Source organism: Corvus cornix, chromosome 2 (genome assembly GCF_000738735.6).
Source record: "Corvus cornix cornix isolate S_Up_H32 chromosome 2, ASM73873v5, whole genome shotgun sequence".
Classification (NCBI taxonomy): domain Eukaryota; kingdom Metazoa; phylum Chordata; class Aves; order Passeriformes; family Corvidae; genus Corvus; species Corvus cornix.
This window is the reverse complement of record NC_046333.1, coordinates 150,696,978-150,722,738: the sequence shown is the minus strand read 5'-3', so window position 1 is coordinate 150,722,738 and position 25,761 is coordinate 150,696,978. Positions and strand designations below refer to the sequence as shown.

Genomic DNA, 25,761 nt, shown 5'->3' with positions numbered 1-25,761 from the left:
CCTGTTCCACAGTCCTAATTTCTGACAGATGTTTCTTACCTCAGTAAATGGTATAATCTGATTGGCATTACTTAAAATAGATTACTTTACATAAATGCTACTCAGATACGTACTTGATGAGCAGTATTTATAAAATTTTGTAAATACTCGATATTAAGTGTACTGGAGATGTATTTAACTTTTCAAGTTTGTTTTTTACTTTGTGCCTTGTCTGTTGCTCCATCCCTCCCTGACTTCCTCCCTGCAGCTTGGAATTTTGGAGTTTCTGAATATCTCCAGAATATAAATTTTATATTTTTGGTCTTTTTTTTTGTGCAGGAGAAGATTATCATGTTATTTGAAAGAAGAGAATGAACATATGTCTACTGTGTACTTCTTACAGTAACAGATATTAAGTATTTCTTTAAAATCTTAGCATCAAGGAAGCACTTGGTTTATGTGAAAAAATACATCTTGAGAGTGTAAAATTCTGGATAGCTTCTAAAATTTAATAAAAAAACTCTCATGCTATGAAGTACTTAGTTTTCACCTTCATTTTGTAGTCTAATACAAAAACAAGAAGGTATGTCCTTGACAAGAATGAATATAATACTGGTATTATATGAGCAGGCAGTATCTCTTGACACTTGGATTGATAATCTGTATTAGCCTCATCTATTAAAAGTGTAAAGAATACAGAGAGTCCACACATTCTGTTTATTAAAACTCTCCTTGGCAATGCACTTACCAGTTGATATTTAAAGGGTTTTGTTTTCATGAATAGAATTTAATTTAGACCTTCCCCCTTTTACCTCTTGATTTTTAAATCTGTTTTTCTGGAAAACATTTTCTTTTTATGGAAGAAACACTTTATATATGTATATTTTTTTTTTACACCCTAGAGCACAGATCAAACCAACTTAAGGAAAACTGAAGAAGTATCTGCAGCTTTCCTTTTTCTAAGGAAACAAGTCTGACTTGCTCAAGGTCACCAGGGAAGCCCATGGCTGGATGTGTAAAAAGCAGCTTTCCTGCCCTGCCAGCTGCAGTGTGAACCAGAGGGGCACCGAGCATGTCTGTGCCCCTTCTGTACCCACACAACTACAGCAACTGGGGGTTTAAATATTACTGTAGCATGTTTTGCTTTATTATTGAAGGTAAATCTAATCGACCTTGTCGCTGGAAGGGCTTGTCTGTCTGTGTAGCACTGAGGGGCTTGGAAAACTTCATGGTGGGGGGAGGAAGGCACCCAGGCATGTCTTCAGTTCCCTTTGGCTTTCTTCAGCCCCAGAAAGAGCTTTGTGCCTGAGCAGTGATGCAGAACATCTGATGGGCCTGGTTGTGGCCTAATCTCTCTCTCTCTTTTTTTTTTTTTCCCAGTGAATATTTTTTCTCATTTAAATAGAGAAGCAGACAATACTTAAATGGAGTTGCTGCTTCTTTTCTTCTTTTTTTTTTTTATCAAGAATTTTGACATACACCACTAATTCTGCAAGGCCGGTCAGTATATTGAGAAATGAGATGGCAGTAAAGAATGGTAATTAAACATATGCTGTAGACGAGTGCATGCTGCTACAAGTAGGCAGATAGGTTAAGTTGAAGGCTGCTGGCTTTAGATTAATTCCCTTTTGGTTCTAGTCTTGGATAAGCCTTATGCCTTACTGCTGAGGGCTGGGAGTGAGAAGAGATTAACATGGAATATATAAAGAGCTTTAATGGTAAGTGTGAGTTTGTTCCTGTTGATTTTAATACGTATTTTAGCTGAATCAGTTACGTATAATTTTTGTGAAATACTTTGCTGTTAGTAAAACGGATATTTGCTTTATTTCCACATACACATTCTGCCTGTGTTTATTGTAAACATAGGCTTTCACAGTGTTTATACTCACCATTTTACGAGAAAACTGTTTGTAAGCAGTTTTGATGTTAGGTGCTGCAAAGTTAAGAAGAAACAAAGGCCGTTCACCATCTGGGGGGGGAGTGTTTGAGGTGACCTTTGCCTTCTGATGAGAAGTGAATAAAGAAGCCCCGGGTTTAGAGGGGGCTGGATGTGGTGGCACTGAGTAAGGACTGGCGTGGGCTGCGATATTCATTCTTTAAGGCAAATCAGCACTGCTAGGGTTCTTCCATCCATAATCTCGTGGACTGAGGCAAGTGCTGATGGAGGGTGTGACCCCTATTCCTGCTGAAGTTTGGGGACGTTCTCCAGGGTTTATAAGGAAGTTCCCGTGCGCTTACAGGGAAGTTTTGCGCTTTTAGGATGCCTGGCGCTTGTGTCAGTAAGCGGACACAGCAGATGTATAAAAGCGATGGCAGAACGCGGGTGCGGGAGGGGAAGGGGCGGTGCGGGGCAGTCGGGAACAGGAACATCAGCGGCGTCGAAGTGAGGCCGGTCCGCAGCCGGGCTGGGCGGTATTTCCAGCGCTCCCTCTTTGCGCAGAGGGTGAAGCGAAGGCTGCCGGGCGCGGGCAGCAGACGGGGATTAGCATATTAATGGCAGCCGGGTAATCGCCTCCCGCCCCTGCCCGCCCTCCTCCGCAGGGCTCACTCCGCCTCGGCACCGCTCCCGGGGAGGAGGAGGAGGAGGACGAAGAGGGAGGAGGAGGATGATGATGATGCTGATGCTCCGGGGCGGGGGGAGATGAGGCAGCGGCGCGGCTTCCCCGCTGCGGAGCGCGCTGGAGCCCCGGGCGGGCCGGGGGACCGCGCTCCCCCCGCAGCCAGGTGAAGCCGCACCGCCCCGGGGAGGGCCAGGGCTCCCTCCTCTCCCCGGGATCCGGCACGTCCAGGCGGCTCCAGCCTCCCCCCGCAGGAGCCCGGAGCGCTGAATTGGGACATTGTGTGCCGGAGCTGGCCGGCATCGAGCACGCTCCGTGTATGTGGCTGCTGGAGGTGGCCGGGCAGCAGCCCCCGAGGCGGGCAGGTGCGGGCTGCATGGAGAAAAGCGGCTGCAGCCCATTCCCCATGTGCTGGGCTAAAGGTACAACGACCTCTTATTTACATATAAGTGTATGTGTATATATGTATGTATGTATTTTCCTCTCCCTCTTTAATTGAACGTTTTACCACCTGTGGTTCTATGGGGTTTTTTCCTATCAAAGCCAAGCTAGAAAATAAAATATTCTGGTCATGCGCTTGCAGTGCGGAGCTCCCCCTCCGCAGGAACTGCTTCACCTGACAGCTGGGATGCTTCGGGTTTTTTTATTTTTTCTCCCTCTGCCTTTAGGAATGATTTGAAATGAAAAGAGCGCTTGAGCTGTTTGGTTTGTACTTGCCACTGATGTGAGGATCTGACGGCTTTGTTAGTGATCTTGGTATGTTTAAAGCTACTGCGAAGATGACTCTGCTTTCACTCACCTTTTAGAAGAAGTAGTTTTTTAAGTGTCTGATCCTGATCGTAGGGAGCGTTTACAGTGGAAGACTCACATCTTTTTACTTGATGTCTGAATTTGCTACCCCTGTTATCCAACCCCAAACCCAGACAATAAGTAGCCACAGAGCATGAATTTATTACAATGAGAGGGTTGGACTTGAAATTGAGGCATAACAATAGTTAGATGGACATGGGAAAGTCGTTCACGTGATAATCTTATTTTGCAGCCCAAGACATTAATATTTACCGTATTATCATCTGGACGGTGTTTGTATATTGGAGTTGTGGGTGTGAGTGTACAGGGATTAAGGTTGAAATTCGGTTAGTAGCCATAGAATCAAATCTTCCTTAGATGGAAAACAACTGTAAAAGGTTGAGTGTTGCTGGTTGTAAGCATAACTTGCATCGTGCTCGCTTTCATTTCAATGTACTTTCTTTTTTGGAAGAGAAACTGGCAGTGAAGTATTGTGTCACCGTAATCTTGGATCACGGACAGCCAGTTACTTCAGAAGTTCAGGGCAAACGTATCTGAACTCAGGATTTAATAAGCATAGCTGTAGGCATAGCTGATGATTAGTTGTCTTGGGAAAAATAACATTAAATTCATTTACAATTTTTATTGTCTCATGATTAGGAGGACACACGAAGAAGCATTTAACACTGTCTTTGTCTTGCCTGTTTTCTGCACCTTGCAGAAATGTTCAGGCTAAACTAGTCTTCGCCACACGTTGACATATTACAGTAGCACATAGAGTAGAAGTGACTGAGAAATGGGAGAACTTGAAGCACCACACCCTGGTCTCATGAAGTGCAGAACCTGTCAGCTCACTGGGGAATAATAGTTAGTAAACAATGAGTAATGGTAGCTGGAAACAAAGCTAAAACACAGTGTGCTTTGCTTTTAGTAAAACTTGTTTACTGTGAAGGGGTAACAACAATGCCAGATCTGTGTACCATAAATTGGATAACGAAAGTATTGGATGAAATTGGGATTCATCTCCCTGGACTATTGTGAGGGTCCAGATGAAGGCACCTCCCAGAAAGTAACTTTTAAAACTAGGGAAGAAAAATCTTCTGAAAGCAAAAGCAAGATTTTGCCGTCTGCTATTAAGGCTGGTTGGTATTGAGGTATCAGTTTTCTTCCCCTTACTCCAGTCCCAGAGGATGCCCCCAGCAGGGGATGGCTGCATTGGGCCACGATAAAAGGTATTGATTTCCCCCCCCACCCATTCCAGGAACTAAAATGAATGAAAAATGATCCCACCTCTTCCTCTGGTTGCCTGTGGTCTCAGAATATAACTTCTTCAGGGAAGATTGCTTATCCATCCCCTCTGCTCCAAAATACGGAGAGCAGCCCTGTAATCTCTTGTTTTTCACGTTGCGGGAAGAAGGGGGACACCAGGAGTTGCATAAGAGGACAAAGGCACCAGGATCCTCACAGCTGCCAGTTGTGATGATTTCTAGAAAAAGCTACATTGCAGCCTACCAAAAAAATAGGACAGATGAGAAATAGCTTGAGCTATATTTGTCATTGAATGGTGGCCATGCCTTAGTTGATGATTACTCTGTGTACTGTTCACCGGCTTAACCTTAGGGAAATGAGACAGATCTGGCCTACTTTGATAAGGGCTGTGAGATATCTGCAGTCCAAGAAAGGTAATACATTAATGAGAGAACCATTTAGTTCTGATGTCTTTATTCCGACTCTTTGGTTTTGCTGCTAAAGCTTCAGGTTACCTGTAGCAAAAACGGATAAAACTTTTAAAGTATTTTATAATGTCTTAAAAAGTTATCTTGATGTGTATATTTTATTAGCCATAACTTCTTTCTAAGTGCTCTGTTCTCTTTTGAATGGGACAGATTAAGCTTTCATTGTACCAGGTGGGATCTCAGCAAATGTTTGTTCTTTGAAAATGCTTTGAAATATTTCAGTAAGTCTGTTCATATGGAGCTTCCACTTTTTTTTAGCATTCTAAAATCTGAAATTGTCAAATCTTCTTAGCGATAGCATGGGATGACCTAATTGCAGCCAGTTCTGTGGCTCTGTCTGTCGGACTGCACCAGAGAATAAGATATTTGCTTGCTTTAGAAAGTATTTGTGTAAATCTGTGATGTTGGTTTTTTTGCCTCCTCTTCACATCTAAATCTAATCTAAATAGTGTTACTGAATTGAATAATTTAGTCTGGATCTGCACACTCCAGATTTGAGGGTATTCTGATGGGTGAATGACGGGGAAGTGTGTATTTTGTTGCTGGTGTTTTTCTTCTCAGTAAGTCTGTATTACTTTAGTAAGGAAAGGAGTAAGACATTTTTGGCTGCTTCCTCCCTCTCATTAAGTAATTTGAAACTTAAAATCTTAGGCCTTGTGGAACAATCATCCTGAAGCTCAGTTTCAACTTTGGGGGATGCTGAAGTGGGTGTCTTGATCCCTGAGCAGTCACTACTCCTTTCCCAGCTAAATGCTGAAACTTTGTGCTGGGATCATACAGGGATGTTTCCTTTCTGCCTGTAACAACAGACTGGAAAGTAGTCATGGATCATTAAAGACTTTTCTCTAACATCTCTGAACTTTGTTAAGATCATTAGTACTATAATGTATTGCACTTTGACTTAGATACTTTTGCTGGTGAACTTTTTTCTTGTGTTTCCTGTGAATTCCTGCCATTTTAACCTTACACTATAACTGAGTGGAAGCAGTGTAAATGTGGCAGCCAGGCATAGTTGGACAGCTCTGCCTCAGGTCAGTGAATTATCCACCCCAAGGAGGAGGAAGTTTCTTCTGAAGAGTTCTGTGTAGTCATTTATGAAGAATTAATTGATGTAGTTCAATGTGTGGCATGTGAATTATTAGTGCAGGGTGACCACAGTCCTTGAACTCAGCCCTTCAAACTAACATGGAAAGTCTATAGTGGCTTAATAGAATTAAGCCAAATTCAGTCAAAAACCTTGTCTTGATTAAAATAAATATTAAAAATTTTAACCTGTGTTGTGAAATGTATCCAATCTACTGGGAAAGAGTTTTGCCCTGTCTATTGCAAATCTTGCAATCTTTTTAAAGAGAGAAGCAGTTCCAAGTTAAATGTTGTGGGTTTATTTTCTGGTGAGCCCTGCTGATTCAGGGGGTGTGTTCAGGTGGGACCTGCTTGAGATGTGTTGAATATAAGCGAGACAGTTGGATGCATAAGAGAAAAGTTCGGAGCTGTTTCTTTTTCATCTCCATGTCATAGATCTCTGCTGTTTTGCTAACAGAGTGATAACTTTCAGTCCAACAGGCCCTTAGGTTTTTAGGTGATAGGTGATCACTAAGAGGGACACGGTGGTAGGAAACAGAATAAGGGAAGTTGCTGATACCTTGTAGGTTTCAACCTGAAGGTTGTAGGCAGGTAAATAGTCTCTAAAGCCAGGTTTCCTGCTTCTTTGACACAGACACTGTATACGTACCGTAGAAACATAATGGCTTTTGTGTATTGGAAAAGGAGAAAAGCCATTCTGTTTGTATGAGTGTTCTGCTGCATCTTCACAGTGAGCTTCAGTTGAAGTGACTGGTGGGAAGCATCTACTCTTGCACTTTTAATGTATCTATAGGTACAGTTCGGGAGTGACATAAGGTGCTTTTTCTTGGTGTCTGGGGGCATTACAACTAGGAAAAGTCTGGTCTGTCATTTGACAGTGTTGTTGACAGACTACATGGGCTACATCATTCATTTCCTTCTAAATTGAAAACTTGCCTAAATTTTTGTTAAACTTAACTTTGTAGCTTCGTGGGCTGTGAGACTTGCAAATCATAAAAAGCATCTCTTCAAATCCTCGGGTTTTTTGGAGGTTTTTGTAGAAAGAAGAAAAATAACGTTAATCTCATCAAACCACTAATTTTCAAAGGCAGTTGAAAAAAGTTCATAGAATCACAGAAAGGTTTGGGCTGAAAGGGACCTTAAAGATCATCTGTGTAGTTCCAACTTCCCTGCCATGGGCAGAGACACCTTCCACCAGACTGGATGGCTTAGAGTATCATATTCCTGATATGCCTGCATATATTTAAACGTCGAAAATAATCTGGAAAAGCAAGGGGGGTTCTCCCCTTCAGTGTTACAGCACAGCACGTGGTAGCTCAATATTCTTAAAAATACAGGAACTATGCAACTCTGGGAGTCTGCTGCATTCCCACCGGGGTGATTTGTTCCTGTATTCAGAGATGACTGGAATGGAAGATGGAGCTTGACATATTTTTACAAGAAAGGAAAGTGATTGTTTTAAGGACTGGGGGAGCATTTGGCGTTCCCTGGGTAATGGAGATGTATGATCTTATCGATTGTAGCACCTGGTAATGAGCCAGTGAACCAGCTTGGAATGAAATCCTGAGCTGCTTGGTAAAAACCTAAAACTTAAGTAAGGAAAACAAAATGTTTTAAATATCTTTTTAAAGAAGCATTAGAAAAAAAGGCCTAAGAGAAAAGTGTGGAAGTTGGCACTCAAGTGAATGTTTCGTTGTTAGAAATGATGCATTAAGCAGAAAAGTTAACCAGGAGTCTGTAGCCCTAATAGCTTTCTTATTCAGTTTATATTTGAATTTTTTTTTATCACAAGTCCCATTGTGTGTGTATATATTTATTTTCTGTATGTAAAATACATCTACAGACATATGCATACTTTTCCTTGCCCAGTTAGCCTGGCAACAGTTGCAGTATTGCAAAATTAGCACCTGTAGATCCCAAAGATGATCTCTTACCTGTTTTTGTGTTTCTAGCAAATGCAATTCATTGGGCAACTCCTCTTCCAGCAGAGCTTTTATTGAAAGAACTATGGTACTGAAATTAGCTTTTGTGATTGGTGTTATATTTGTAAGAAATGTATTAGCTTGTCTCAGTCCTTCACATGCTGTAGTGTTGCTGAAATAGAATAGTTGCAAATTCATGTCTTGTAAAAATTTTAATGTGCCATCAAAGAGTACGTACTTTTTATTAATTACCTGGAAAAAAACCCCTCACTAATATTCCTAAATTCATGACCTGATACGGATTTCTTCATGTAATTATTAAAAACTTGAGACATTATAGATTAATATACACTATAACAATGCAGTAGGCAAGCCTGTACAAGCTGCTGCATTCTATAACCTGGCACAACAAACAAAAGCCAGACACAAGGAAATATCTTTGTAAATGTTACATTAAAAGAAGCTTAAGTACAGGACATCATAAATGTATTTGGTTATAGGAGTTAGAAAAATATTGTAGCATTAATGAAGATTTCATTGTCATGCAAAATCAATGAGATCACTGCAATATCTCCTGTTGAATCCTTGTTGAGAACTGCGAGTGCCAGTTTTTCCTGACAGGTTGTCAAGGGCAGAGGTTGCTGAGGTATGGAGGTAATTGAGGGGTTGCTGAGGTGTGGAGGTAACTGGTGGTTGCCCAGCACTGGGTGATGCTGTATTTATTGGCATATGGAAAGAGGGTTGGATTTTCATCTTCTGATATTTAATGTAGCTTACATAGATAGTAAGAAAAGCATTTCTGTGTGTATTCAATCCTGCTGAGTCATTTCATTGAAAATAGCCTGTAAACAAGCTCCCTTTTTTCATTTATTTGTTTGATAATCAAGGTTTGTTACTTTGCCAGAAGGGAGATTGCTTAATCCTTTCCCAAGCACCATCACTGCTTTCTGAAGTAGTGTTTCTCATGCCAATGGTTGCAGATCCATAGCAGCAAGCACTAGGGGTTTGTGCTGTCTTTTTGTTTAAATTGGAATCTGAAAATGAAGTATTGTCCCTTGTTTTACTGAGGAAATATCTAAGGAGAAACAGCTTTTTCCTAAGTCTCCTCATCTTGAATAAGTACAGGAGTAAAATCAGTGTGACCTTCAGTTCTGCTGTGACTTGGGACAGCTGCTCACAGCAACTGAGCACCTGTAATGCTCTGGACAGGGAGACATTAACAGGGGATGAGTGTAAGGACTGAAGTGTGGCATTTTGAGACTGAAAGCTGAACTTTTTAGTTCAGTTTGGTGTGCTGTAGAACTAAAAGTAAAACCAGACTTTCCTCACTTGAACAATACCTCTTGATGAAGCTAAATTAATTACTTAATTGCTAGTATTTGGTCATGGATTCCCATACTGGTTGAGTTTTCTCCTTTAACATCCATATAAAGGTCATGGAAGCAAGGAACATTTTCATCATAAGTGATCGCAGGGTGAGTAATGGTCTGTGGTCCTGTGAAATCTTTATTCCTGGGAAGGAGAGTGGGAAGGAACTGGGTGTGTTCCTGCAGCTTCTTAGCTGATTTTGGAAGATATGGGGCAATAAGATTTAAAGTCTTCTCATAGGCTTTCTACTAAATGTTTGCAAGTCAGCAGTGATCTGTTCTTGCTGGTATGGGGAGATAGTAGGAATCATGTTCCTGAAATCTCAGTGTATTCAGCTCAAAGGAGGTTTTGTCTAGTCTGTGTCAGGATGGTTGGTCAAGATAATCTGAAGAATTGCAACAAAGATACTTTAGAGTAGAGCAACCTTTTCAATTTGATCCTAACAAATGATTCCCATGCAACAAATTGCATTGCCAAGGACTTGAGAAGCAGCTTTTTGTCCATTCAGGTGTGTGATTGCAGCAATCTTGACTCATCCTGGCAGAATTAAAACCAGATTTATGGTTGTATGTAGCTGTACCTGTCAAATAGGAGCATGTGTGTGGTGCAGATAACCATCCCAGCCCCTTCCCAGAGGGAAAAGGCACTGCTCAGGTGACAGGGAGCTGTGTATCTGTTCCCAGTACAGAGCTAATTCCTGTGTCATGTTTATCACACGAGTGGCAAAGAAATTAGGATTTGTGCCCCAAGATGTTCAGTCAGTGTCCTCTGGCACGGAGGTGAGATGGGCACGTAGTGGTGTGGTGCCTGTCAGGTCAGTAAGTTAATGTTCTATCAACTAACCAGATTTAGTAGAAGGTGGGCTTTTCTGCATGTGTTCTGAACCTAAAATTAAAGGGATTTTGTTCTGCTTATAATTGTGAGGACTTAGTGCCTGGGGTTTTCTTACACAGAGTTGGGAGGATGTCATAGAATCCCAGAATGGTTTGGGTTGGAATCTCAAAGATCATTTCATTCAAACCCCCTCAGCCATGGGCAGGGACACCTTCCACTATCCCAGGTTGTTCCAAGCCCCATCCAACCTGGCCTTGAACACTTCCAGGGATGGGGCAACCACAGCTTCTCTGGGCAACCTGTGCTGGGGTCTCATCACCCTCACTGTAGAGAATTTCTTCCTTGTTCCTGTTCTGTCCTTGAAATGAAAGATTTGCCCCTTCAATCTTTTGCTTTAACTTTTATATTTTTTAAATAGATAACACATAGTATTTCATAGAGTATATAATACAAAATATAAAGTATATTACATACTACAGATACTGTTTTATAGACATAGGATATATAAACTGAATATATGGATGCAAGCCATCATCAGTTCTTCAGTAGGAAAATACCCATTACTTGTCTTCTTTTCAGAGTAATTTTGGTGGTTGTATAGGTTCTGGTTTTATGTGATACTGAACAAACTTTTTGGTGGTTTCGGGTGCACTAATTTAGTTTTCTTGGAACAAGCTGTGTGACCTGCATTGACCAGTAGTGTTGGACTTCATGTTTGAAGTACCAAATCTGCACATTTAATATAATTTAAATATCTTTTGTCAGTCCGGAGGTGCAGTAAAAATGCATTTGGAATAATGCTGTTATCTGCCACATCTCACTTCTCTTCCCAGCTCTGGCTGGGATACATTTGTGCAGTTTAAGTACAGTGTCCCACACTGATGAAAACCAAGGTCTTGCAGTAGGAACAGGAGCACTTGTTGTGGCGGTCAAATAATTTCTGTGATAAACCCTCCTTCAAGTCATCTTCCACTCAGAATTATCCAAGTCTTTATTACTCATGCTGAAATCAGTCTCGAATCTCTGAAATTGCTCATCCCTAAAATTTGAAGGGAAAATAGTTGTGCTTTTTCTGTGTCTGGTCTGGGAGGGAGCAGTGGCTGTTGGAGATGGGAGTAAGAACGAGCTGGAATTAAAAATTATCTGAAATCAGTAACAAGCACACCCTGGATACTCCTGGATACGCAGCAAGGTCATGTTCAAAATTCCTGTTTCATCCTGTAGGAAAAGCCGGTCAAGTTAAAACACACTTAATGTTTATCCAGTATAAAAAAGCAATGGCAACCAGTCACTTCTGTTTATTCCAGATTTATCTCCAGTTTGGTTTTTTAATGTCAAGCCAATGTAAAATAAACCAAGGTGGGAGGTTTTGGGTGTAAATATCTCAGGAACAAGAAAAAAATCATCAAAATGGGGTCAAATCTCTTGTATTTGAAACTAGCTGTAAGATGGGCTCATACTTGGGTCTGTATTTATAAGTACACAGAGGTCAAAATTACTGGCGGAAGGATTTTTACATTCAGATGTCTCTGGTTACTTCTGTGGCTGCAATGTCTTGTGCATCTTCAGGAGAATGAGGAATGAAGGCAGCTTTGAAACTTGCCGTCACAAATCTTCTGCCTTTCCTTAGCATGGTATTGGGAAATTCAGGGAAGTGTAGTTATGAGTACAGTATTTGGAGACATCAAAACAAGATGGAGAACACCAAACCTCAACTTGAAATGGTTTTTCGTGTCTGCCAAGAATAATAATTTTATTTTATGAATCAGTCACTGATGCCTTGATCCCATCAGTATTTTCCTGTTCAGTGGTAGCAACATAAACAGGAGGTTGCAATTTTTTGGAATAATGTTACATATTGGGAAGTGGGAACCATTCTCTTTCCCTAATGTGGGCATTATCATGAATTTCAGTTTTGTTTCCATCCATGGTACTCTTGATTCTTCAGCCCTAGAATAATCATACAAAGCAGTAGTTAATCTATAACTTTTTGTAGGTTATTACCATAAAACTCGTGAATATTTTTCCTTCTCTTATTAGGACTTTCCTTGCTCTGTATATCCAGTCTGAACTCACATTATTAACGTTGCTCCAGTTTCCTTGTAAATGGAAATAAAAATGTGCTGGTCGACTTCTTTTCTCAACTAGGAAAAGTATTTCTCAGATCAGGCAGTAGGCAGGACGTGAGCTGTGCCCTTGTCTGCTCACAAGGACAGCCTCCTGCACTGCAATAAAGTTGCTCATAAAATGTGTCCTTTGTGACTGACTGGGCAGTTTTTATAGGGCCGGGTCCTTTCAGGTGCTGAATGCTTCCTCCTTCCTCATCCATGTGCACTCAGGTATTCCAGCACTGGACACCCATCCATTAACACACTTGTGTATTCCAACCTGCTGGGAATCCATAAGGATGGGCATTGCTTTGCAGAATTAAGGCCCTACTGAAGAAGAAAGGTGGACCTTGAACACTTTAGGTTGTTGATTTGTTAATTATGGCCTGTGTTTTCTTTGACATTGGGGGTACAGTGTAATTTGGCACTGAATTTTTAGATGGACCATTATTTTTTGCTTTAATTATTACTTCTTTGTGTGTTTTTTTTTTTCCTCCTTCCTTTCAGGCCACAGAGGTGCTGTTTGTTTTATGACTGTGAACTGTTTTGTTTAGCGTGTAAGAGAAGATTATATAAATGTTATAATAACTTGATTTATAAGTTCAGAGATTTCTGTCAAAACAACATGTTCATAGGCATAGTCCCAGCATAATTTGTTATCTCTCTTTAATCTTAATTTTGTTGCATTGAAACAAACAAACAAGGAATTTAAGCTTCTCCTGCAAGATGTCCTATAAGAATTGACAAATTCCATCCAAAATAATTTCTCTGTAAATACCTTATATTGGTATACACCTTTGCTAAGTGCCTTTTAAAACATCAAGATCAATCTGTAAGTTTAATATATGCTGTACAGCAATATATTGTCTTTTTTAAATTAGACTATGAAAGAACAAATCCAATTTTAAATTTATGTCTTGCATCTGGAAAACGACGACAAAAGTAGCATTTTTTTTCTGGACATTTGTGCCCTTTATAAAAGCAACAACTCTGATTTTAGGTTGTTCTTTTGAATATCAGATTTTGCAGGTGACAAAACTTAACAATGAAGACAGACACACCAGTAAAATAGTTTAAATTTTTTCAGGTCCTGTCCTTTTAAATGCTATTACAATGACTGAATTGCAGTAGACAAGGGAAGATGGATAAGAGATGTTTTTCATAAATTACTTTGTGTATCATAAAAGTGAAGTAAATAGAAACTGAACCAGGGTTGCATTTAGTTTTGGTATTGTTGTCTAAGTCTCCAAAATCTTCATGGTTTGAGTTTCTTTTAATTAATTAAAACAATGATGAATCTTGAGTTGTCTAGTTAAAAAAAAAAAAAATTAAAAAAAAAAATTGAGCATGGATTGGTGTTGAGAAAAGTCTTCCACAGTTCTAGTTGGGTGCAGAAATCTCAAATCTAATGAAGAATTCTTGAAAGAAATGGAGCTTTCTGACCTTGAGCGTGGTAGAGGATCGATCGTTAAAATGAATGGGGAAATGGGGGTGGGCTGTGCTGCCCCTTCTGCAGTGGAGAAACTGTCCGGATCTGGTCCTGGAGGGGTTTTATTTCTTAAGGCATCACCCTTTCTGTGCCTATCTCACTTCTGCTCGAAGTGTCACAGTCTATGCAGCTCAAGTTCTTGCTGTGAAAAATACTTTTTCCACTAAGAAGGGTGGAACAGGGATGTTTTCTGTCTCTGACATCTTAAATGAGGAATTAGTGTTGCCCATTAATGAATCAGAATTTGCTCTTTCTTAAAACTTTTTAAATGCGTAGCATTGCAGCAAGTGGAATGTAGTGGCTTGGGGGTGTTTGTTTAGGGTCTTGATCTTTATTTAAATTTAAAAATATATGTATTTATTTTGCCTAAAGGGGTAGAGTAAACCATGAAGTCTCATCAAGTATGCTGCTCTGTACCCTTCTTTGTATTAGTAAAGGATTCTTCTGTTCACCTCTCAAAGTGGGAAAACTAATTTCCTTCTGGAGTGTGAAAATCATTTGCAGCTCATTTCTTCGGAGCAAATCATATTAACTCTTAATGTCTGATTTTCCTCTGAGTGGTGTTGTCTTTGACAGAAGAACATGTCTGTGTTTTAAGTGAGCTTTTCTCGTCGAATTCCTGTCAGCCATGAAACTCACTTGCTCAGTGAAATATTCTGCAGCTGATTAAAATGTAATGAAATCATGTTTCTGACAAATGCTGAGCGTCTTTAAAGACCATACTTCGATATTTGCAAAATAATGGGAAATAATTAGAGGTTAGTTGTGCTTATGCTGCCGTTAACTGCGCCAGGCATAGCTCAAATTAACCTTTTCCTTTACACTTCATTGTAGTTACTTGTTCCAGCATGTGTTCTAATGGTCTCAGGCCAAAAAGAAACACCGCATTACCTGTTAAAAGTTACTATCACCTCTTTAAATTCCAGGCACTGGAAGATGTAGATGGTGCTATGATAGTCAGTGATCAGCTGTTTCGTTGATTTTGGTGCAAATTACAGGTGTTCATCAGGTTCCTTGTATCAGATGCAAACAAGCCTTACTTGTCTATTCTGTTCCTGGAGAATTCCATCAACTTCTGCCTGTGTTAAAGATTCTTGGGTTTTTTTATTGACATCTGTTCATTTAGTTGGGCAAACTTGTCTGGGTACCAGATAATAGTTGATACATGTCTTTAAATAAAGAGGAAGAAAAGAAGTTTGAAGTTGAAAATGACATTCAAATTTTCAATACTGGGGTTTTAACCAAATTATTTTTGCCTTTCTTTAATTATTGCAGTGGAATAGTTTCTCTTCCTCTCATACCTGTTCTCTGCCCCCCCCCCCCCTTTGTCTCTCCTCTTCACCTCCCTCTTGAGCAGGTATTGAAAATCAGTAAATGTTATTTAATAGTTTAATATTTGAGGCTCAGATACATTGGTTTTGGACTGTGAACCCCCACCAAAACCCGAAAAAAAGAAGCCTGGACTGATTTATTCTGTCTTAATGTGTAAAAGCAACTCAAAAATCATTTAAGCAACAGCAGGAGGACTCAGAGGGAAGCAAGGGCTCCATGGTTGGGAAAAGTGGATGAAGAAACCCTTGGCAGGGAGGAAAAGGGTAGCAAGTTCTGCAGCTTTGGCAGCAGCAAGGACAAATTACTAAGTTGGTGAAGCAGCCTGTGGTGACAACTTACTTGCCTTTAAAAAATTAGCTCAAACCTCTGTACAAATACACTCTTCAGAAATAATCATATATCAGTTTTGTAACTTCTTACTGAGGCATGTCTGAGAAACCAGACAAATTCCTTTATTGGTATTTGGACATCAAACTATACATGAGAACTTAAACTGTGTGCAAGAGAATATTTTATATTTTTTTAAAAACTTGGAAAATATTGCATGAGTGATGGACATCTTTAATTTTCTTAGGGCTTTTTTAAACATACTTATATGAATCCTTTTAAGGATTAGAATATACAGTGTAGGTTTTTGGATGTGTTCACAGATGGGCTTTTTTTATAGGGTTGTTTATTTTTCTGATTTTTTCTATAATAAAAATGTTACTTGACTTCTTTTAGTTTTCTGACTCGATGTCAGGCTTTTCCAAGCCTGGAAATCATCATCTTGCACTGGCAGCTATTGACTTGATAAATGTAGTCTATGAGAAAGCTGCCAAAGCTGGTGTATCTGTATTTTCATCTGAACTTTTTGGAAGCCCTAAGGGTTATATTTGACCTTTGGAACAAGTCCAGAGGAGGCCACTAAGTTGATCATGGGGCTGGAGCACCTTGGCTATGGAGCCAGGCTGGGAGAGTTGGGAATGTCCAGCCTGGAGAAGAAAAGGTTCCAAAGAGACCTAGGAGCCCCTTGCAGTGCCTAAAGGGGCTCCAAGAGAGGTGGAGAGGGACTTGGGACAAGAGCCTGGAGTGACAGAACTCGGGGGAATCACCTTAAGATGAAGGACAGGCACTTTAGATTAGGTATTAGGAAGAAATTCTTTACTGTGAGGGTGGTGAGGCCCTGGCACAGGTTGCCCAGAGAGGTTATGAGTGTCCCATCCCTGGAAGTGTTCAAGGCCAGGCTGGATGGGGCTTGGAGGAACCTGGTCTAGTAGAAGGCTCCATGGCAGGGGGGTGGAACTGGATAATCTTGAAGGTCCCTTCCAACCCAAACCATTCCAGGATTCTGTATTTCAGCTTCAACAACAGAAGCAAAAAGTTAAGCTTTTATGGATGTTCTTAATGTAAAAAATTTATCCCATCAGTGATCCAGTCTCTTGGACAGCATCTCCTACTTGTGACTCTCTCAGGAGACTGTGTGAGCAAGACTGCAGTCTGTCCTTATGTTTCTTCAGTATCCACTGCATTAGAGACTTTTAGAGAATCTTTTAATATCAGTTTATCCATCCTTGTGGGTTTTGTAAATACTGATCAAGCTCTTGTCTGGAGTCCTGCCTTTTTTAGGTTCCCTTCACAAGGCTCCTGCTCTGCCCCTTCATTATTTTAGTTGCACTTTTCTAGACTTTTGGACAGTGCACAAGATGTTCTGGAAATTCCATTGACTTTTCTGTTGCACCTTGAGGCTAAAATAGAAAAAACTTAATCCATAATTGTCTATTGGCAAGGGGTTGTGTGATGCTGAAGATACTAAACACCCACCCCTTGCCTCTAGTAAGCACTGACAGAACCTTTTCCAAGTCACAAAGATCCCAAAGACCCTATTTCAGGCTAAAATTAGTAATGTGATGAAATACTGTATTCTTTGGTTGGAATACTTAATAGTTTCATCTGTTTGTACAGTTTTTCCTAATGCTAGCTACTGTTGTTTGTGTAGGAATTTGAGTGATTCTAGGTCCCTCTGACATGTGAAATACTTGCTGCATGTTTGTAGTGTGGAAGGTGTATTGCCTCAACAACATCCAGGTTTTGTGCAGAAATACTTTTATACATATTAAAGGCCACATAGTCCTTGCTGAAAGAGATTGTTCTTCTTTTTTCTCTCTAGCTACTATGAAGTATTTATTTTAAAATAAATTCAAGCACATTAAGAGCACAGATTGCAAAGATGTAAAAACTGCTTCCTGAAGCTCATGTGCAAAGGTGTTTTAATTGCCAGATCCTTTTGGATTGTATTCTCAGGCCAAGTCAATTCAGCATTTTAAAACTGCATGTGTTTAAGTGCATCCCCCTCCCCAACTAATATTCCTGTATGTTCTAATAGAGACTTGAAAGAAGATGGATTGATAGCTGTGTTGGCTTACGGAGGTGTCTTGTTTGTGTAACACCGACTTAATTTATTACCACCTGCTGTTTCTGCAAATGGTGAGATTGTCGCACACAAATTGCATATTTCATCACTGTGATGGTGGGAATTGATTTATTGTTTCCAGGGAAATAATTGAATAGAAGAAAAATGCACTATGAAGTAAGTTGCATCTTATTGAGCTCCTTAATGCCTGTCCATGATCAAATATATTCTAAAAAGGTGCAGTAAATTCTTATGGGGGTAGTGAAACCTGCTGACTTGATGTCTTCAGGTTTGCTTGAATTTCTCATCCATGAAGATGTTCAACCAGTCACCCCCTGTCTCCTTTGATACCCTCCCATGATGAGGGTACATGCTGCACACCCCAGTGGTTTGGGACCTCAGTACTGGTAGGTCTGTGCTGGTGTCTGTGCTGATTCACCGCAGATGGGCTGTCACAGAACCCTCCAAGACTCGATTTTACTCCTGTTTTTGAAAGCTGTAACAGTTGAATTGGGTATTTCTGATATTTCTGACCCCATTTCCTGTTGTTTGAAATTATATAACTGCCACTAATGAATAGATATCTCAGGGTTATCTCAGGTGGAATGAGATGGACTAGATGGAACGACCCAAACAAGTTGCTTTAATGGAAGAGGCTGACGCTGGTTTTGGCACAGGCTGGGTTGTATTTATGGCTTGTGTGTTGCAAAGCATGATGAGGTTTTGACCCAGGATGTCTCCTGTCAGGGGAGGTTGGAGAGGAGATGAAAATAGTGCCACATGTACCATGATTGATTATTCTTGTGGAGTTCCTGCATAATTCCTTCCACAATTGGAAGTGGCAAAACGGATGAAGCTTAATTGTACTGAAACTTACTGTAGGGATTGAACCCACCTCTTCCAGGTTCCAATTAATTTTTTTATCACAGATCAATATTTTATCCTTTTAAATATTAAATTTTACTTTCATAGAACTTTCTTGAAGGAAGCCCTAAAATAAATGTGTTTTGACTGGTTAATACAAGTTGGAATGGCTTTCTTCCCCTGGTTTAAAAACTTCAGGAAGTAGTGACTCAGTTGGAAGTAGAATGGTGTAATTGCAGCTGTTACCTTATTCAGCTCAGAAGTTTTAACCTTTCTGATGGTTTGTGTCTCATGCAAAGCAAAATTTTTAGCCGATGCAACATACATGTTGCAGATTGTTCTAGAAAAAAAAAGAAAATACGTTTTCTAACATCACTTCTTTGGTAAGCTGTTGTCTGACTCCTGTCTCTGTTTACTGCATGTTGAGGAAACCCCCAAAACACACAGTGAATCCACTTTATATTGTAATCAGCTCATTTAAGTGAGAGCTTTCCCTTAAAATTGTGAATTCCTTATTTCTCAGTGCAGTGTAAATGTTGAACTTCAGGACCTGTAGTATATTAAACATGCTTTAATCACTCTAAACTCAAGGAAGGTTCAGTAGCCCTGTGTTAGTAGATTGAAGGTAAAAGACTGAAAAATGCTTTGGGTGGAGGACAAGGGTGTTTTCTTGGATGATACCAATTTTTAGAGCTTTTCAGTGTTGATGGTTCAATTCAGAGACTTAATGAAGCATTCACTGGAAAACCCCACAAGAAACCTCACAACTTCATTGGGATTAAAAAGAGCAAAGCTAGTGAATGCCTTTCCCATTAGACATGCAGTGCACAGTACAGAAGTCCCTATTTTTGTGGGGAGAGTGTGGGGACAAGGGACCATGTCCAAGGGAGAGTTCCAGCTGCAGTGAGGTGGTGAGTCCTGGGGTTAGATTCAGCCCTACACAGCACGTCAGGAGCATCCACCTGGGATGAAAGCCCTGGTAGGGAATTCATAAATCCTGTTCTGATACAAGGCGGTATGGAATCATTGGTGCTGACTCCAGAAGTCTGAAGAGGGCCCTGATGATCTGTTTGGAGTGGATGAAGTGTTTTAAATTGTTTTTTTAAGGCTTTATTATGTTTTGTTGGTTTTTGTTGTTATTCTTAATAAAAATCTTGAAATGGTCCATACAATGTATGTTTATCTGCTTCTAGCTTGACTTAGGTAGAGTACAGAGTAAAGAATCACTTTATTCTTCATTTCTACCTGTGTGCCAGAGGTTGTAGTTACTGGCTTTGGAAAACACCTGAGCCCAGAATAGGCCTAAGGAAAACTTCCTACAGGTCATTGAATTTTGTAATAGGCCATTGTCATGCAACAAAGCAGCCAGGCTGTTGTCATGCTGTCCCTCTTGAGCACTTAACTGCCTTTTATCTGATGGTTAAAATTATTTAAGAGGGTTAAAAATTAAAAGATAGTTGGAACATTTTGAATTATAGACTGGGATGGTGTCATTCAGTAATGCAAAACTAGGAAAGCCAGGGTAAAATCAAATGTGGCCAAAGCCAAATGTGTCAAGCCTTGATAGTGCATAGCCAGGGTACCTCACTGCTCTCCTCGGCAGCTTCAGGCACTTCTAGTTTTTCATTGCAGAGAGGCACACTTGCATCATCACCAATTCTCATTAGTTTTTAATATTTTAGAAAGACAAACTCTTCCTGCTTGTATTTGCTTCTAAAGCTGTTTAGAAGAAGAGCTTGGGCTATGTGGGCTCTCCTTGGAGCAGTATTTCAGTAAGGAGTGTTAGGAAAGATTATTTGAATTCATACAGCTTACTTCAGTCTCATTTCAATGTTCATAGGAAGGGCTGCTGCCAATAAACAGTGCAGCTTCAAAATATACAGAAATTAATTTTAATCTTTATTTTAAAATTGCACAGTTGTTACTTGCTCATTTCTGTGGTGACTTTAGAAAGAAAACTGCACCCCTCTAACTCTCTAGAGCTTGCTAGAAGCAAGCAACAGAAAATTGAAGGGGAGATTAGTGTTTATTTGAATTTCAGTGGTGCCAAGGGACCACAGTGAAAGTTCAGAGTGCTGTTGAGAAATTAGACAAGTATCTAACTGGATACTGTGTTCTAATTAAAGCTTGTACAGACATTGATTTTCTTGTATTCCCAACATAACTGATGTTTCCTCACTATTTAATTTTTTAATATTAAAAATAGAAAATGGTGTCAACTCCAAAGGGAATTGCTGGTAGCACAGATTATGTAATGTTACAATAAAATTGGGTTAAACTGGGTGTTTAAAGGTACATTAGGACTTAATCCTGTGGATTTTTAGTGAAAAGGATGGGTGGTGTTTTGAATGCAGGGTGGACAAGTACAAGACATCTTGGGACATTTGAAAAATTGCTGCTGGACAGGACAGTAGTTTAACCATTGGTTAAACGATTTCAGTCCCCTGAAACTTTCTCAGTCCCTTCATCCCAAGGTGCAGCTACGCAAGTACCAGCTACTGCTTCTCTGGCACTCAGCAAAATCCTCTCCAAGTTCTTAAGCAGCCTTTGTCCATAGCAGCTGTACAGGGAATATGCCCTTGTTTCATTTAATTTAGGTGATATACTTATTTATTTATATTTTTATTAACTATTGATTTTTAGTGAGTTACACTCGTCTTACATTTACAAGCCCAGGATTGCCATATTGCTTCACTTCATGTGGGTCTGGTAGTTCACTCTGTCTCTGAATTCCTCCTTCATGGTCCCCTGAACATTTAATCTACTAAAACATTGTTATAATTGAAATAAATGTTCCCATATTGGCAATTTGTATTGCTAAACTTGTTTTGACTTTGGTCTGTATTATCTTTGAACTGTATTGAGACATAGATTTAGTAACTGTTCAGCAATATTCCCTGAGGGGGAAAAAATGGAATTGCCAGTACTGTTTTTCCATTTCATACTGATATAGTGAAGTACTTACTGAGACGATTTAGGCTAAAGTAGATACTAAGAACTTGATTTTAAAATTGTTTTAATGTGTCTGGCTTTATACTTTGACCTGAGAGCCTTGATAAATGCTTTTGGCTACAACTGTTACACTTGAAAATGCATATATCTGGAGGAGTGGGGAGAAAGCAGTGACCAGGAGAGGATTAAAAAGAGGCAGCAAGATAAATAAATGTGTTCTTGGATGTAGTCATAGTGAATATAACCAAAAACAGTGAACACAGCTGAAAGGCAGGGTAAAGTGGAAGAAAGGATTGCTCCTTTTTTCTTCTGCTTTTGAACATCAGCATTAGCTGAAAGAAAAAGTACGAGAAAAATAAACTCAGCAGGGAACAAGCAGGGACATTCCAACGTGTCTTATGGAAATAGCTGAAATTACTGAATGTCTTTGAAGGCTAAAGTGATAATAAGAGGAAAAAAATAGCCCTTCTCCTTTCTTTCCACATTCGTCCCTAATTTGAAATCACAAACCTAATGGTTTTCTCAAAGTTTCATCCTTAAATGTGTAACAAGATGTTGACATCAAGGAAATGTTCAAAGAACTTGTTGCACACCTGGTGCATTTGCTGCTTCTTTCCTGTGGCATGGTTGTGTTTGTATCAGGCGATGGAATACCAAAAGTCAGCAATGTGCTGACTCTCAACACAGGCCCCAAAAATACAAGCTTTGTCATGGGGACTGTAGTTAAAATTGTATTTAACGCCTTTCCTGTCTGTGAGGTTGAGATAGTCAAGTTAATATTGGCAAGGTAAGTTACAGCAGGATTTAATATGAGCTGTGAAAATGGATTGAGCTTGAAATGCACAACATGTTTACTCTCTGATGTGAGATGTATTATGGATAATTTATGGTTTTAGAGTGTGAAATAAATTCTTAATTTAGTTTTTATCGCCAAATAAAATTTCAGAGGTTGCAAGGCACCTGTGGAGGTCTGTCCAATGCCTCTGCTCGGACCAGGGTCAGCTACAGCAGATTGCTCAGGACTGTGTCCAGGTGTGATTTGAATATCCACAGGTGGAGATTCCACAACCTCTGGGCAACCTGTTCCAGTGTTCAGCCACCTGCGTAGTGCAAAAACTTTCTCTTAATTTTTAAAATGGGAATTCCTGTTTGTCCCTTCAGGGCCATTGCTTCATGTCCTCACTGGGCATCACTGGGAACACTCTGGCTCCATATTTACTGGTATTCATACACATCGGGAAGATCCCCCTGAGCTTTTCTTCTCCAGGCCAAACCATCCCAGCTCTCTGAGCCTCTCCTTGTGTGAGAGATGCTCAAATTCCTGAATTGTCTTTGTGGTCCTTCTTTGGACTTCCTCCATTATGTCCTTGTCTCTCTTGTACTGGAGAGCCCAGCACTCGGTACATCAATCCCACCAGTGCTGGATAAAGGAAAGAATCACCTCAGCCTGATGGTAACAAAGCACAGAAGCCTGGTGGTTTGCTGGACACATTGCTGGCTCATGGTTGGCTTGTTGTCCATCAAGACCTCCAAGTCCTCTGGAAAGCTGCTTTCCAGTCAGTCTGTTCAGTAAAGCAGCGTTGTTTGTCAAAGGTACAAGCAATCTAAAGACTTTTATTTATTTTAATAATTGTAATATTTGAAAGTATTTTAGGTCTTGCAGAAGGATTATTACACCAGGACCAGAGAACGAAATGAACTCTGAATTTTCATTGTACTTTTATACCTTCTTAACTTTAATAATAGATTTTATGGATTCTTGCGGATTTGTATAGGTTTGGATTGAGATGGACCAAGTTACTTTGCAGAAATGCCACCTGGAAGGGGCTTTAGCTCATAGATGTCAAATGCCTTCAAGCCTAAGATGGGGATCAGAATGTGGAGGTTAAGCAATAATAAGATTTTGTGATATCTACAAAGGACAACATGCAGTCAGAGTGTGAATAATTACAGCTTGGTTCCTTGTAACATGAACTTGTTAGTGCTGCATTGTTGGCCATCAGCCAACACAAATAAGAGAGTGTTGTATATTTTTTAAATTATTTCTATTGTATTATCAAACTGCTGGTGTTGAAGACATTATTTACGTTGAAACCATTTCCCTTATGAGATGACTCTACTATCACTTTATTAACCAATTTGCAGTTAATTGATTTAAATATTTTTTAATGACTTTTGACTGTCTCATTAGTGGAAATGATTTAATTTCTGAGTACTTGAAGCTGGTAGTGAAACGTGACTTCGAACTTTGATTGTGCTACTGGAAGTCATAACACTGACTTCAGCAAATGTGGGGATGTGTCAGGAGGAGTCACATTGAGAGGGAATGACTTCTAGAAAGATTCAACTTGCCTAAATCTCCCACCACAGTACAGAAAATCCATCTGAAAAATAATACATCTTGTGTTGTAGTCTGGTAGCAACTGAAGCATCTCAGCAGACTCGCTCCGTATCACCAGGCCAGGGCTGCCTTGCTTCGCTCCTTCCCCAAACTTGGAATAATCCTTGACATTACTGAGAAATCCCGTGTGATTTCTCTGAAGTGCAAGCACTGGGAGAGAATAGTCTTTCCCCTTGGAAGCTTAAAGGGATGCTGGCACAGAGCCTTGCATACAAAGTTTGACCATGCTTGACTTTAGACCATTAGCCTTTTTTACCACAATATCCAATAAAATACAGTAGAATTAAGTCATAGAATCATGGAATGGTTTGGGTTGGGAGAGACCTTGAAGATCATCTAGTTCCAACTTCCCTGCCATGGGCAAGGACTCCTTCCACTAGACTGGGTTGCCCTGTCCAGAATTTCTGATTTACGTCTAATCCAAATCTGCCTTCTTTTAGCTGACTGTCGCTTGTTTCTGGCCCATGGCAGCACACACTGCTTGTCTGTTTAATACCAAGAGGACTAAAGCTGCTCATTTGAACTGAGATGTGTAATGGCAGCATTACACACCAGTCTGGTTTGAATTTAGAACAGCCCGAATAAGCACCGTGGTGTTGTTATCTGAGCTTGCTTTGTATTGTAAAACAACCTGGCAGCTCTTGTAAAATAGTTATTTAACAGCAGCTGTGTTTTACAAAGTTTTGGCCTGGGGCAGAGTTTTACAGTCACATTACAAGCTCAAACCCAGGGGCTGGTTTTAATGGGGATGTTAATAGGTCCATAACCGGAGATACGGCATGTGTTTCTATACCTGGAGCTATCAGATTTATTGCTATTTTGGTGTTTCATAAAGTAAGCATTGGGCTTTGTAAAAGAAGTTACAAGGAACCCAGCGATGATCAAATTCTGAAGGAAAACTGCTATTCTGATTTTGTGGAGGGGGTTGTTTAACCTTAAAAATAGAGGTTTGAAAAATCTCTGTGAAATACAACCTTGTGAAAACTGACCCCATACCCAGTATTGTCAGTCTGATGTCTAATTCCACATTTTGATGAATATAGAAAAATTGTAATAGTGTTTTGCCTGCCTATTGAAATTACACCTTGTAAGAGCACTTCAGTGTGTAGGTACTGGAGTCTTGAATTGCTCTTCTGTTTGCTGCTTCCAAGGGATGTAGATTGTCCATATTTAAGCCTGTGGCCAGACATCTAAATGCTTGGTTTGGTGTTTTCCCGTAGCTTTTCTCCCTATTTTTCAGCCACATAAAACCTATGAATGTGTGTATTAAGTGGATGAAGTGTAGTGAATTAATACAAAAGCAAGCATGCTTTTGGTTGTCCTCTATGAAAAGATTACTCATTTTGCTTCACTTTTCCCTGCAGTTGGCTTATGTAAACTTTAAATAAAGCTCAGCAGTTTCACCAGTGACCTTGAGGTAGGGTGGGTTGTTATGAAGGAGGCAGAACATCCTGCACAGTCAGTGGCCTTGTCTGAGCCTGAAAACTGCAATTTCATTCCGAGCAGTTGGACTGTTGAAGGGCTCTGTCTGCCTGAATGTGTCCTGGTGAAACTCCCCACCCTGCGAACCTTTGGGGTTTAGCAATGGCTATTTTAACCTTACAGGAAAGGAGCCCTGCAGTTTGCGGCTTGCACAGTCTTGTCGGCTTGGTGTTAGTTTGCCAGAGGGGAGATTTTTGTGCCTGTTTCAGCTTTAAAGTCAATGTTTGTGTGAAAACAGCTCGCAGGCTCCTTTGGTGAGGAGAAGTCAAAGAGTTGCTGAGGGGCTCCCGGCATTTTCAGATCTATATCTGTTCGTGAGAGGTGAAGAGGAGGAGAGGCTTTAATGTGGGTGAAAGGTTGGCTTAATACATTTGTATTGATGGCCAGAAAAGAGGAACAAATAAAGATGTAGTGGTTTCTTGAGTTTTCACACAGATCTGAAATTCTGGCAGGTGGGGGAAGTCCCTCAAGG

General features: G+C 40.1%; 1 protein-coding gene across 14 annotated transcripts in view; it reads left to right on the top strand.

Moving 5' to 3' along the window:
- PTK2 (protein tyrosine kinase 2) overlaps nt 1-25,761 on the top strand; it is a 193,944-nt gene that overhangs the window by 57,044 nt on the left and 111,139 nt on the right. For 3 of the 14 annotated variants that reach the window (XM_010404708.4, XM_010404709.4, XM_039548584.1), the window contains exon 1: nt 2,572-2,959. The exons of 3 other annotated variants lie outside the window; for them this stretch is intronic. In XM_010404708.4, the coding sequence (XP_010403010.1) occupies nt 2,857-2,959 (103 nt within the window). In that variant the 5' untranslated portion in view covers nt 2,572-2,856. Of the gene's footprint in view, nt 1-2,565; nt 2,960-25,761 lie in introns of those variants that run through there. 8 more of the 14 variants (XM_010404706.4, XM_010404705.4, XM_010404710.4 and 5 more) reach the window with 6 other exon arrangements.